Source organism: Elephantulus edwardii, unplaced genomic scaffold (genome assembly GCF_000299155.1).
Source record: "Elephantulus edwardii isolate Elephantulus edwardi_28Jun2011 unplaced genomic scaffold, EleEdw1.0 scaffold00021, whole genome shotgun sequence".
Classification (NCBI taxonomy): domain Eukaryota; kingdom Metazoa; phylum Chordata; class Mammalia; order Macroscelidea; family Macroscelididae; genus Elephantulus; species Elephantulus edwardii.
In genome coordinates this window covers 19822636-19836896 of record NW_006399771.1, presented here as the reverse complement: position 1 = coordinate 19836896, position 14261 = coordinate 19822636, and the positions used below count along the sequence as shown (strand labels likewise).

Here is a 14261-nt window from a genome sequence, read left to right as displayed (position 1 = left end):
TCATCCAGGAAGAGTGCAAACGGTCATTACAAAGACAGAAGAGGAAGAAAAGACAAAATGGATGTCAGAAGATTGCAGTGGAGCGTAGAGAAGCCAAAGCGCAAGGAAGAATTCAAGATACTAAAGAGCTGAACAGAAGATTCCAAAAGGCAGCTCGGAATGACAAAGCAAAATGTTACAATGAAATGTGAGAGGAGCTAGCATTGGAAAATCAAAAGGGCCAAACTCGCTCAGCATTTCTTAAGATCAAGGAACTGAAGAACAAATTCAAACCTAGAGTTGCTATAATCAAGAATGCTTTGGGCAGAATATTAAATGATCAAGGAAGTATTAAAAGAAGATGGAAGGAATATACTGAGTCATTGTATAGAAAGAAATTGGCAGCTTAGTTTCAAGAACATGTATAAGCTGCAGCCCTTGCTACAGAAGTGGGTTGAGGAGGCAGACAACAATGAAAACCTCCAGGAGATATGCAAAACGGAGACCCTTCTGCAGCAGGTCCAAAAGAGAAAGTGAACAAGTATTGAGGAATTGGCAGATACAGAAGAATTTAATGAAATAAAATATGAGCAAGAGCCTATGGTGATGAAGAAGTTCAAGCTGCTTTGAAGGAAATATAAAAAAATTAGGCCCCAGGAATAGATGGTATACCAACTGAAGTATTTCATACCTTTATTATGGCAGTGAAATTCCTTACAACTAAGCCACCAGTCCTCTCTGTATCTAAACATACCCATATTTTCACCTTGAGAGTTACAGAATAGGAGGGAATGCCAGTGACACACTGCATTCATTACTTGTTGGGCTGCTGATTAAAAAAGTCAGTGATATGAGTCCACCATATTCTCTGAGGGAATTCACACACACACACACACACACACACACACACACACACACACACACACACATTTCCAACCTAGATACCTAGAGGATCACTGTGAAACAGGATCGACTGGATGGTAGTGGATAGAGTGACAGAAGAGAAAATCGCAACTCTACATTGTTAACATTCAAGGGAAGACTGAGTTAGTGGTTGGGTTGTTAGGAATTCAGAGATGTAGGCTGGCTACATTAGAAATATAGAGCTAGGAATTATTAGCTTGTGAACAGATTTCTCCTGCTGCAGTTCATAGGGAGTTATTCTGCTAACCCAAAGGTGGCATCTGTTTGCAGGTCCGAATCGGAGTGATTTGCAGCCTATGAGAAGGTCCCAACTCCACAGCAATGACTTTGAAATGGTGTATGAAGTCCTGAATTGAGAAGATACCTGAGGGCCAGGACTAAGCTCTGAGTTAACTGGAGCATGAGTACACTGGGAAGACCCATTGTGTAGCTAGTTTCTTCTGATTTCTGGACAATCATCAATTACTAGACATCCCATATAGAGTCCACCAATACAGAAAGAATACATTGGTCATAAGGTCATTGAAGATTCTGGTTCTTGAGACAGTTCTTAATGTTAATAAAATTATCATACTCACAAGCTTTGTTTATGTGAATCAGCAGCTGACAAAATGTGATGGTTGAGGCTTCATGAAGGGGAGACGCACCCGGCATTGTGGAAATTCCCGAACAAGTTATCCTCTCAGTCTGTATTTTTGGCTTATGTCCCTTTGCAGTCTGCTAAAGAAGTTGGTTCTTTTATTTCCTCTTCATTACTATTTTTTTAAAAAAATTGTCAAAGTTCCATTAAGTGACTTCTGTGTCTTACATATGCTTTTCTTCCTTGTCGATTGTATTTCCTGAAATTAAGCTCTGCATTATTTTATTACTATTTTGGGGAGGATTCTAAACACATTTGCTCCAGAGCTATTTAAAAAAATAATTTCCTATTTGAATATGTAATAGTTAATTAAACAATTAAATTCTAGAAATCTATAAATCGCAAAATAAAGGTTTTCCCAACTTCTTCCCTGCCCATCAGTTCCCCGTTAGTATATATTAATCTGGAGTTTAGCTTGTCACCAATCTTTTGCTATTACATGTCCTTTTCTATGTTTACTCTAAGTACTGAACTATATTGACTGTGTTATTGTTTTAAAATACAGGCAGAAACCTTCCCATAAGCTCTGTAAAATCCCTACAGAGGGATTTTGTACAGAGAACTTACTACATAGCATGTTTGGTATGCACTGCATCTCATGATTACTGCAGTATTGAGTACGACCTTAGTGTTGTTGTTGTTATGTGCCGTCGTTTGCGACTCATAGCGACCCTATGTACAACAGCCCTAAACCCTGCTCTATCCTGTGCCAATCTCATTGCCTCTGACACACCCATCCCAATTACCCCAGTCACTGAATCAATCCACCTCATAGAGGGTCTTCCCCTCCTGCGCTGTCCCTCCACTCTGCCCAGCATGATGTCCTTCTCCAAAGACTTGTCTCTCCTTACAACATGTCCAAAGTATGTCAGGCGAAGGCCCAGAATCCTTGCCTCCAAGGAGCAGCCTGGTTTAACCCTCTCTCGGATGAATCTATTTGCTTTCTTGGCAGTCCATGGTACATTCAGTACTCTTCTCCAGCACCACAGCTCAAAGGCGTCAATTCTCCTTCTATCCTCCCTAGTCGTTGTCCAACTCCCTGATGCATAACAAGTGATTGCAAAAACCATGGCCTGTATCAGGTGCACCTTAGTCTCCAGAGACACACTGTTGCTCTTGAGTACTTTAGAGAGGTCCCTAACCGCAGACTTTCCCATCGCAATACGTTTTTTTTATTTCCTGGCTACTGGTGCCCAGAGTGTTGACCGTGGAGCCAAGCAAAATGAAGCTGTGAACAATCTCAATCTCTTTACCATCCATCCCGACACTACCGATTGGCCCAGTGGTGAGAATTTTTGTCTTCTGGACATTGAACCTCAGTCCATATTGAAGGCTGCAGTCCTTGACCCTCTGCAGTAAGTGCATGACGTTCTCCTCAGTTTCAGCGAGCAGTATCAAAAGAAGATGGAAGGAATATACTGAGTCATTGTATCAAAAGGAATTGGCAAACACAGAAGAATTTAATGAAATAGCATTTGAGCCAGAGCCTATGGTGATGGAGGCAGAAGTTCAAGCTGCTTTGAAGGAAATAGCAAAAAATAAGGCCCCCAGAATAGATGGTATACCAACTGACATATTTCAGCTAACAGATGCTGCCGTGGATGTGCTCACCAAGTTGTGCCAAGAAATCTGGAGAACAACCACTTGACCAACTGACTGGAAGAGGTCTATATTTGTTCTCATCCCAAAGAAGGGCGACCCAACTGAGTGTGGAAACTACAGAACAATATCATTGATTTCACATGCAAGCAAGTTTCTACTGAAGATTATCCAAAAGTGACTGGAACAGTACATCAGCAGAGAACTGCCAGAAGTCCAGGCTGGGTTTAGAAGGGGCCGTGGTACTAGGGATATTGCAGCCGATGTTAGATGGATCTTAGCTGAAAGCAGAAAATACCAGAAGGATGTCTATCTGTGTTTCATTGATTATGCAAACGCATTTGACTGTGTGGATCATAACAAACTGTGGCTGACTCTGAGAAGAATGGGAATCCCAGAACATTTAATCGTGCTAATGCGAAACCTATACTTGGACCAAGAGGCAGTAGTCAGAACAAAGCAGGGCAACACTGCATGGTTCAAAATTGGGAAGGGTTTATGCCAGGGATGCATCCTGTCTCCATACCTTTTCAACCTGTATGCAGAGCAGATTATTCGAGAGGCTGGGCTCTGTGAGGAGAAGCGTGGCGTTAGGATTGGTGGACGATCTATCTGCGTTATGCAGATGACGACCTTAGTGAGCTGTAGGTGTTTAAAAACTACTATAATTTGAGTGAAAGTTTAGAGTAAATTCCACCTAATGTTGTTTTAGTGTTGGGTCCTACCTAGGTGAACTGTAGGGTGGTTTTGTCTAATAAATGTTTTATTGTGCTTCGAGTGAGTTTACAGAGCAAAATGCACCTTTTGACAGTAGCTTACTGAGCTGTTTTTCTTTTTTCAAAACCAAAGCAACCCAACTTTTTATTGTGACTTGAGTGTTAATTTTATTGAGCAAATTGGGTTCACACACACACAATGTTGCAGCACTCTGATTACACTCCCCACACTGCTAATAGCACTCTTCCCATTTTCTTTTCCTGCTTCCATTCCTTTTCCATTCATCTTCTGAGCTTTATTCCTGGGAAATGCTGCCCTTTTGATTTTATATAGTTGATTATTCCAAAGAGTGTATTTCCTCCTAGGTATTATTGATCACATTATAGACCTAGTATTTGCTGAGAGACGAGTCATAGGGGTGATTTGAGTAGTAGTTTTGGAGGTTTTTTTCCCCTTCCCTTTGCTGTGCTGTGAAAATAGGAAAGACAAGTATTTTACATATTTTTGTGGGAGGATAAGGGATTATGAAAATTCAGGTTGAATTTTCATATTCTTTGTTTTTATGGCTTAAGTAACTCCCATGGTTAAAGCAGCTCATGGATATTAAAAGTTCAACTATTAAATGATTTTTGTTTGGGGAAGAACATGACAATGGCTTGTGTTGATTCAATTAAATTAAAATTAGTTTAATAAAGGCTTCCGAGGAAAGAAATGTTGTGTCAGGTAGACTGGGAGGTATTTTTGAAAATTATATTAAAAAATACTTAGCTGAAGAGTTAATGTATATTTTTTCTTCTACAATGAAGTACTAACTAAAGGTAAAAACCTAAAGCCTTCAATATGAATTACATCTCAACATTGAGAAAAAACCATTCTCACCACTGGACCAACAGGCAAGATCAGGGTAGATGGGGAAAAGACTAAAGTTGTCAACGACTTAATTTTAATTGTTCCTACAGTAAATATCCACAATAGCAGCAAATCAAGAAATCCTAAGTGGCATGAGGAAAATATGCTGCCAAGGACCTCACCTTGGTGTTAAAGAGCAATAATGTCCGTCTAAGGACTAAGGCACTCTTGATACAAGCTATAGTCTTTTCAACTCTTTCCTCTGCATCTGAAAAAAAGATCAAAGAATTGAGGCCTGTGAACTGTGGTTTTGGTGAAGCGTACTGCATGTATCATGGACTGCCAAAAGAACAAGCAGCTCTGACTTAGAGGCAGGGTATTCCTATGGTGTAAGCTTAAAAGTTGGCTTTTCTTGTCATTACCTTAGCCTCATTGGTCTCTGGCTACCTTAACTGCAGACACACGGTCTTGCAATTTATCAACAGCTGTGGGACTAAGATAAGAGAGTGCTTCCCACACTGAGCAACAAGACTTGGGGGAGATTAGTGTGACCTTGGTGAGAGTGAGACCCTGGTGACAGCAGTGGAGAGACTGTAGCATTACAAAGGCAAAATGTTACCTGAGGTATCTTGCATTTGTGCTGGCCACAGTTAAAAGCTTTGCTATTCTTGCTAGGTGATGGAAGGAAAAGCTGACTGTGTCTGAAACCAGAGCCTGGACTAACTGAGGAATTCTACCTTGGGGTTTCCGGATTAAAACCTGGGACTTACAAATTGGGTGATATCCTTTGCTTCCCCCACTCTCCAATTTACTTCCCTAATAATGCCCCCCCCCCCTTGGTACCACAGTCTGTGAGTCCACAATGAATAAATGAGCCTCTTCATGCTGGTGTGTCTTCAGAGGCACAATGGAACTGAGCTACTGGCTCTTTATTTGCTATCTTCTCTGGGGCAGTGAGGAGCTGTGTTCTCACTCCTGCTGGCCCTTTCAGAGACACTCATGCCTCCACGTCCCATTTTCTGTTCTCTAGACATGCTCCATAGAGGTATGTATGATGAAACTTTGTCTCAAATATTTGGGGCCTGCTGTTACGGGTGTCTGGGTCATGGAAAAAAAATGCACCACATCATGCTGGAAGGGTTTAAAGTTAAAGAGAGTAAGACTCAATGAGGTAGGCTGACACACAAACTGCAACAATGGACTTGAGCATGTTGGTGATTGTGAGAATGGTGCAAGATAGGGAAAGGTTCTGAATGGTTGTTCATAGGGTTGTTATGAGTCTTAATTGAATGGACATCAACATGGTATGCCATTCTTATGTACTGTTGAGTCACCTGTGACCCATGGAGACTCTGTGTACAACATCTATGAAGACTGTCCTATCCTTATCCAGTCTGACTCCAACATACCTGCCCCTTGCCCAGTTACTGTATCAATGCCTCTTACTGGTGTCTTCTTCTCCTGCACTGTCCCTCCACCCTTTCAAGCATGCTGTCCTTCTCCAAGGACTGGTCCCTCCTGGCCAAGTGCACAAAGTATGTGAAATGGAGCTTCAAAATACAAGTCCCAAGGAGAAACTTGGTTTCAATCTCTCTAAGGCAGACCCTATTGTTTTCTTGGCAATCTATGGTATGTCCAAGAATCTTCTCCAGCACTACAATTCAAAGGCATTGATTGTTCCTCTGTCATCCTTAGTCATTGTCCAGCTCTCTGATGCGAAGACCATGGCCTGGATCAGGTGCACCTTTGTCTCTGGATTGACAAAGCCTCTCGAATTATCTGTTCTGCATATAAATTGAAAAAGTATGGAAACAGGACACATCCCTGGTGCACTCCTTTCCTGATTTGGAACCATGCAGTGTTTCCTTACTCTGTTCTGAGGACTGCTCCCTGGTCCAAGTATAGGTTTCGCTTAAGCACAATCACTGTTCTGGGATTCTCATTCTCCTCAAGGTTAGCCACAATCTGTTGTGATCTACACAGTCAAATGCCTTTGCATAGTCAGTGAAACACAGCTAGGTATCCCCCTAGTACTCTCAGCTTTCTGCCAAGATCCATCTGACATTGGCGATAAATGTCTCTAGTGCCACAAGATTCTGTTTCCGAAAGTTGATGTTGTTAGGTGGCACTGAATTGACACTATGAACAACAGATCTAAACACAGTCCTATCCTGGGCCAATCTCACTAACTCCAACATACCTACTCCATTACTGTGTCAATTTGTCTCATCCAAGGTCTTCTCTTGTTCTGTCCCTCCACCCTTCCAAGCATGTCTTTCTCCAAGGACTGGTCCCTCTTGGTTATGTGCCCAAAGTATGTGAGATGCAATCTCAAAATCCTTCAAGGAGAAACTTGGTCTCACACTCCCCAGTAAGAGAGCTGTTTATTCTCTTCGAGGTCTATGGTATATAGAATAATCTTCTTCAGCACAACTCAAAGCCATTGACTTTTCTTTTGTGATCCTTAGTTACTGTCCAACTCTCTGATACATAGCATGTAATTGTGAAGACCATGGCTTGGATTGTGGACACTTTGGTCTCTAACATTGTTCTTCAGTACTCTGGAGAAGTCCCTGGCAGACTTTCCTAATGCAATTCATATTTTTTTTAATAATTTTAATGAACATGTACAGAGAATTTGGATTCCCATTCATTCATTGCTGCAATTCATCTTTTGATTTCCCAACTCATGATGCCAGGAGTGTTAATGATGGAACCAAGCAAGTTGAAATTGTTAACAATCTCTCTTCTGTGTTTATCATGGTGCTACAAAATGACCCAGTGGTGAGAACTTTTGCTTTCTTGATACTGTGTTTCAACCCATGTTGAAGACTGCTTAGCAGTTATTGAATGTTTTTCATCAACTTTCTTAAATTCAATACCAACCCAATTAACTGTTACATATCTACTAAACTTTAGGAAAGGTGTATGAGGATAAAAGTCAGGTCTGCTCTGTTCAGCACCGTATACATAGTGCTGCAAACCTTACAGCAAGTAATACAAATTGTTCTGTGCTGTCGAGTTGCTTGCAACTCATAGTGACCATATGTACAAGAGCCCTAAACCCTGTTCTATCCTGTCTCACCCTCACCATCTCTAACACACCTCCTCCCATTACCCCAATCACTGAACTGATCCATCTCATTGAGGGTCTTCCTCTCTTTGCTGTCCCTCCACCCTCCCAAACATGATGTACCTCTCCAAGGACAGGTCCCTCCTTGCAACATGTCCAAAGTATGCCAGATGATGCTTCAGAATCCTTGCCTCCAAGGAGCAGCCTGGTTTCATCCTCTCCAGGTCAAACCTGTTGGTTCTCCTAGCAGTCCATGGTATATTCAACACTCTTCTCCAGCACCACAGCTCAAAGGCATCAATTTTCTATCATCCTTAGTCATTGTCCAGCTCTCTGATGCATAGCACACAATTGCGAAGACGATGGACTGAATCAGGCTCACTTTAGTCTCCAGCCTAACATCACTGCTCTTCAGTACTCTAGCGAGATCCCTCACAGCTGACTTTGACAATGCAATTAACTAGTCTCTTGATTTCCTGGCTGCTAGTACCAAGAGTACTGATTGTTGAGCCAAGCAAATTAAAACTGTTAATCTCAATCTCTCACTTCACCATCCATTATGATGCTGTCAATTGGCCCCATGCTGAGAATCTTTGTTTTCTTGATGTTGAGCTTCAATCAATATTGAAGGCTGCAGTGCTTGACCTTCTGCAGCAAGTGCTTCAGGTCCTCAGTTTCAGCAAGCAGGGTTGTATCATGTGCATAATGCAGGTTGTTGATGAATCTTCCTCCAATCCTGATGTCACATTTAGTAAATGTATCTTTATTTATATTAGTAATTGTGAAGACCATGGGCTGGATCAGGCACATTTTACTCTTTAGACTGACATTGTTGCTCTTCAGCACTCTGGAGAGGTCCCTGACCAATTTTCTTAACATAATTTGTCTTTTGATTATAGAAGAATACTCAACAACCACTTCTGAACACTTAGCATAAACATACCACCTTTTCTGGTGTGATCAGAAGATGTCAGACACTGTAACCTACAGCTATATGCACAGTATTTCTATTTTCAAAAATTTTCAACAAACTATTCACATTGGTAAATTCACATTGTTATATGCCCTCATAGCTGATATCGTTCTGATAGTGAGTTCTCAGAAGCTGTAAATCAGGCAGGAGACAGCGTATATTTCTCCCTTAGAGCAGTAGTAGATTTGAAACACTTGTTGTTAGGATGATAGTAAAACTCCTTACCCAATATGCCACCAGAGCTCCCTAAATTCACTTTACGAATAATTCTCAATTTATGCTATTACTGAACTCTTGCTATTAACCCAAAATAAAGAAAAATCAGCCAAGGTCACAAATTATCTTTATACATTTTTAGTGGTCAGATAATGAAAGCATGGATTTAATTTCCTTTATATTATGAAAGCAGTAAGTTCACAAAGCACAAAATTTTACTTCTGGTAACATATATCCAATGATGTAAGAACAGGAAAAATCTAATCAGGAGCTTCCACAGAAAATAGAACTAAAGGGACACATAAAAGTAAAAAATAATTGTATATACTTTCCGAGAGAAAGTACTGAAACATTTTACTTATTGCTTTAGAAATTACTAACTGGGAAAATTATTTTAAATGAAGTAGATAACATGTTTTATATGAAAGGAAAATTAAAACACGAGGGCATATTAAGTCCTCACTCAAATTTGATAGAAGATTCTGAGTTAAACACAGAAAAACTGTTAAGAGATGAAGAGTAAAGAGTGAAAAACATAAGAGAAGAATAAAGAGTGCTGTAAACAAACAGATTAGTATAGAGTTAAGACACGGACAAACAGATGAAGAAAAAAGTATGCTTAGTCAGATCTTTGTTTTCCTGATGTGACGGACTTCTTATACCTCTAAAGACTTTCAAAACCACATCATTTCCCTACACAGGCTAAACCAACTTGAAAATCAGCATCGCACACCCGCTTTATCTTACAATTTGAATTGACTAAGAAATTCGGTTTTAAAATTTTTTTCAAATTTTATAGTTCATCTTCTGAATCGTGATCATAAACTTCCTGAGGTTGTCTCTTAATATTGATTATTAAATCAATGGTCAAAATTTTTGCTAAACACTGAAGAACTGAGGTTAGCAGCTGGTATTTACCTGAGACAGATTCCAAGCCATTGTGAGTGCATACCACTGGCTGATTGGTTTGCAATGCATGGAGAGCTCTTACATATATTTGTGGAAAGCTATAATTTCCTTTTGTAGACTTATAAAGAATCTTGGGAATGCTTAAAAGTGCATTAGCTATTATCATACTTAGTAAGGTTTCCTCTGATTTCTGGCATTTTTTGGCATAGTTAAGAAGATAGTAATGTAGTAAGATCTCAAAATTACCACCCACTGGCAAAACACAACCTGCTGATACTGAAGCAGCACAGTAACTCTTCATTGATTTATGACTCATTGGTAAGGTTTGTCTGCTGCCAGTGCTTTTTGTGCTTTGCATATTTTCAGGAGACACTTCTATTCTGTTTTCTGTTGTTAAATTAGCAGTGAATTTACTCTCAATTAATTGTCCATAATCATCAAACATCCTAGTTTGGTTCTGAGATGTGCATTTCAGTGTGCTGTTTGTTTGGTAATTATTTTTTGGTGCCAATTTTTGCACTGAACATGGAAGATATGCCCCTAATTTTACATCTGGAATCTTCAAATTTGAATGGACTTTCGAATGTGTTTTAGCAGCCTGTTCAACTTTGTTCTTTGCAAGTGTGCCTTCATTCAGTCTTTGCATTGAATCATTATCAACTTCTTGAAATACATCACTTTCTCTACTACTCTTATAAATATAAGGACTTGATGTATCATTTTGAACACTGGCTTGTAACAAGTAACTCAGATCAAGGTCTTTACATAACAGCCAAAGCATTTTAAAAGCTCCATGCAGGGCATACTTGTGTTGTTCAACAAGACCCTGAACTGGTCCACAAAGAATTATACAGTGTGGCATAAACAAACATGTGCTAATCAAGCCAAGATGAACATATCTTTTAGATTTAATGACAAGGGGCTTGCAAAATTTCACCAAAGCACTTGTGATTTCATGTTGTGAACATGTCTGTGGTACTAGACAAGGAGAAAGACCAGTGATTCTTTGAATGAGAGAAATTTCTTCTGATGACAAACACTCCACCACTGATATGCCATTCAGTTTTGCATAATAAATAACTAAGTCCGGTTGTTTCACACTAGATAGGAGCAATTTTATGTTCTGACTCTGTAAATAGTTCATTATTGCTTTTGTCTTTTCCAAAATCCAAGATTGAGAAGCCTGAAGTTGTGCTTCTGAATTTAGAACACATTCTGATACAGCAGCTGAAAAATGGGGCTGAATAGTTTCTGTTACTATCACTATTCTGATGTCACCATCTACTGGGCAGTACACAGAAAAATCTCTGTGAAGCACAAGTCCATCTAAGATCCTAGAATCTGCAACAGGAAGACCAGCAACACCAACATTCAGCTCAATGAAACAGTCATCCACTAACTCAAATACTTCTTCTACCCCACTTTTATAAACCACACACTTGAAAAAGTAGTCACACATCAACTTTGAAATAAATGTGTGATTATTTTTTCCCACTCTTCCACAAAAGTATGCTTCTAAGAGCAACTCTATAGAGCCTCTACATAATGTTTTCTCTTTAGTGGATGAATTAAAGACAGACAAAAAGTGTCTACTTAAGCACTGGTCCAAAATGTAGTCTAGTACTTGTGTTTGAAACTTGAGAAGAGCTTGAGAAATATATTTCCACTGACAACAATTTTTCCAATGCCTTCCATGGGTTTGGATACACTCAGAAATCAAAGAATCTTCTTCTTTGTGTATGGCTGCATCAAGTCCTCGGAGCAAATGGCAAAGATAGATAATAAACGTTTTAGCACCATCTCCTGTTTTTTTGAGATGATTGGAAGCACATGCCACCACCATCCTGTATGGGGGGGAAACAGGAATTTAGATTAAACTCATGTTCTTACAGGATATTGGTCCTATTTCCCCCTCTTTCTCGTTACACTTAGTTCTAGTTCTTAAGCCTAGTGTGGGGTCAGGCGAGGAGCACAAGAGGGATTAAGTGTTGATGGGATGGGAGAATAAATGTTTCCGCTCTATCAGAATCCATTCTTTCAAGACAGTGGTCTCATGGGGGGATCAGAAGCTCTGGGTGCGAGTCCGGGGACCCCAGCTACGGGCTCCTCTGTGGGGTATGTACCTGGCTATGGGATGCTCTAAGTGCAGCGCCTCCAGGAGGCGGCCTCCATCCCGGCTGAGCAGAACCTCGCCAGTAGATTTCGTGCACAGAACCTGCCGCCCTTCGGGACCCACGCAGTTGCTCACGATGCTTTCTAGCACTTCTGCAACCCGCAAGGCCACCTTCAGAGAAGCCGCGGCGGCCATAGCCCTCTGGGTTTCCGTTACTTCCAGCCGCCACCTTGCCTGCCAGCCAGCCCCGAGCGGCGCGACACCGGAAACGGAAAGGGCGGGAACGGCGCCAGAATCTGGGCAGCGCACCATTTTGATTGGGCTGACTGATTGTCCTTCAGGCCTCTCTCCGCGGCTCCGCCAGTCGGAGGCGCCCCGCCTTGTCCGCGAAGAGCCAGAACCCCGGAACGCTACAGCATCTCTTCCTAACGCGAGATCGCATTCCCTCTTACGCTAGTGGAAGAATTTCTTCACATCCTTGCATCTTTTCGATGTCACGACAGTAGCCGGTGTGAGGAAAGGAATGACGCAGGAAGAACGCATTCCCTTTCCTCCAGCAATGCTGCTGCTTATTTTGTACAAAATGGCTTCGGACAAAGACCTCATTAGTTACTTTCATTCCTCCCATTACAATTTTTCGGGATTCAAAAGAGTGCTTTCTGGAGGTTTGCCACAATCTTTTGGGTTCAGGCTTTACCAAGTAACCGCAAATTTGATTTTTTCCCCCTTTAGCAGTGTTTTAGTAAAAGTAGTATTAAGGTGATCATTAAGTTTCTTTAGGTGGTCAGTAGTTTCACAGTGAAACTGGACAGTGGAGTAGCAGTTAACTCCCGAGCGAGGCTGTAAAGCGCACTGGAGGAGACCACCCGTTCTCTAGGAGCGGCTGGTGGATTTCAGCCGCGGGCATTACCACCTGCATACTCGGCAGCCAAGTCCTTGTAGCTGTCCCACCACGTAACTGCTAAGTTACTACACTCCTGACTAACCATTAGTATAATAGCAGGACACCTCTTGTCATCACATTAGTAAGAAAATGAGTTTGTAGACGCTTGCATTGAAAACAAGCTTTAATTTGAAAGCAAATTTCTCTCCCCCCTTAATCCTATGCATGAAGAGAAACCTTAAATCCTCTCCTCTCCTCCCTCGAATTAGTAAAATTGACCCAGTTTATGATCAGCCAGATGAACCTGGACTCATCTCGGTGCACTCGGTATAGTTTAGGTGTGGGTGGTATAGTTGGTTAACACGCTTAGTTACTAACCAAAGGGGAGTTCAGAGGCCACTCAGAAATGTCTCAGAACAAAAGCCTGTTGGTCTACTTTGGAAAAAATGGCCTTTGAAATCCAGTGCCATGCACAGGTAACCAAGAGCAGGAGCCCACTCAACTAGTTTACCAGTACTTGTCACAAGGGTTAAATTACACATCTAAGCAGATTATTCCTAACACTGGATAGTAAACGGACAAAATGAGAGTTAAAAGTGCAAAGAACAAGAGCATTGGAGTCAACTGTGAACTGACAAACTTAGTATTTGATAGCACTTTTAGTAGTCCGTGGCCTTAACAGTCATTTAACTTAGGCTAGTGATTTGCTTCCCAAAGCGTATTTTCTAAAAATACCCCGAGTGAGTAGTTCTTGTCACATGAGGACACTGAATAGAAATTGACTCCACAGCATTCGACAAGCCAACAAATCCAGGTAACTTCTACTGTAAGGTTATGAGGATTCAAGAGGAATGAATATAAAGAACCAAGAAAAGCATACAGTGGAGGTTCTGTTAAATACATTCCAAGCTTTTCATCATTCTTTGCAACTATTCCTAACTAAGATTATTACACAATTTATTGGTTATATGTTAGATTCAAAAGTCTTTTGATCACAGTTTATTTTTAAAAAAAGTTTATTTAGAATGCTTACTTGTAGAAGTGAGCATAATCACACAGATCATTTAAAAAATTCTTTTGTCTGCAAACATTTATAACAGCTTAGGAATAATAGAAATGTAATACATTACAAAACAGTAACCTATAACTATCATACATTAACTATGCACCTTAAAGAAAAGAATTTGACAGTGTGCTATACTTACACTGTAGATAACATACTTTTATTCTACTGTACAAAACTGACCAGTGGTAGGGCTTGAATTTATAAATGGCCACTAAACAGGAAGTTTAACTTAGATATACCATTAGCATGCTAAAAAAAAAATGAAAGATCATCTAGAATTCTGTGGCTCATCAGTTCAAATGTTTCATGGCATTTTTCTT

The 14261-nt window shown here is 40.6% G+C and overlaps 1 protein-coding gene across 1 annotated transcript; it reads right to left on the bottom strand.

Moving 5' to 3' along the window:
• Nucleotides 1–9763: 9763 nt before the first annotated feature.
• BBS10 (Bardet-Biedl syndrome 10) lies at nt 9764–12981 on the bottom strand. The gene is made up of 3 exons (XM_006882590.1): nt 12903–12981; nt 12003–12417; nt 9764–11723 (listed from the first exon to the last, which is right to left on the bottom strand). Exons 1-3 carry the CDS (start codon nt 12979–12981, stop codon nt 9764–9766), a joined length of 2454 nt encoding a protein of 817 aa, XP_006882652.1.
• Between the last annotated feature and the right edge of the window lie 1280 nt (nt 12982–14261).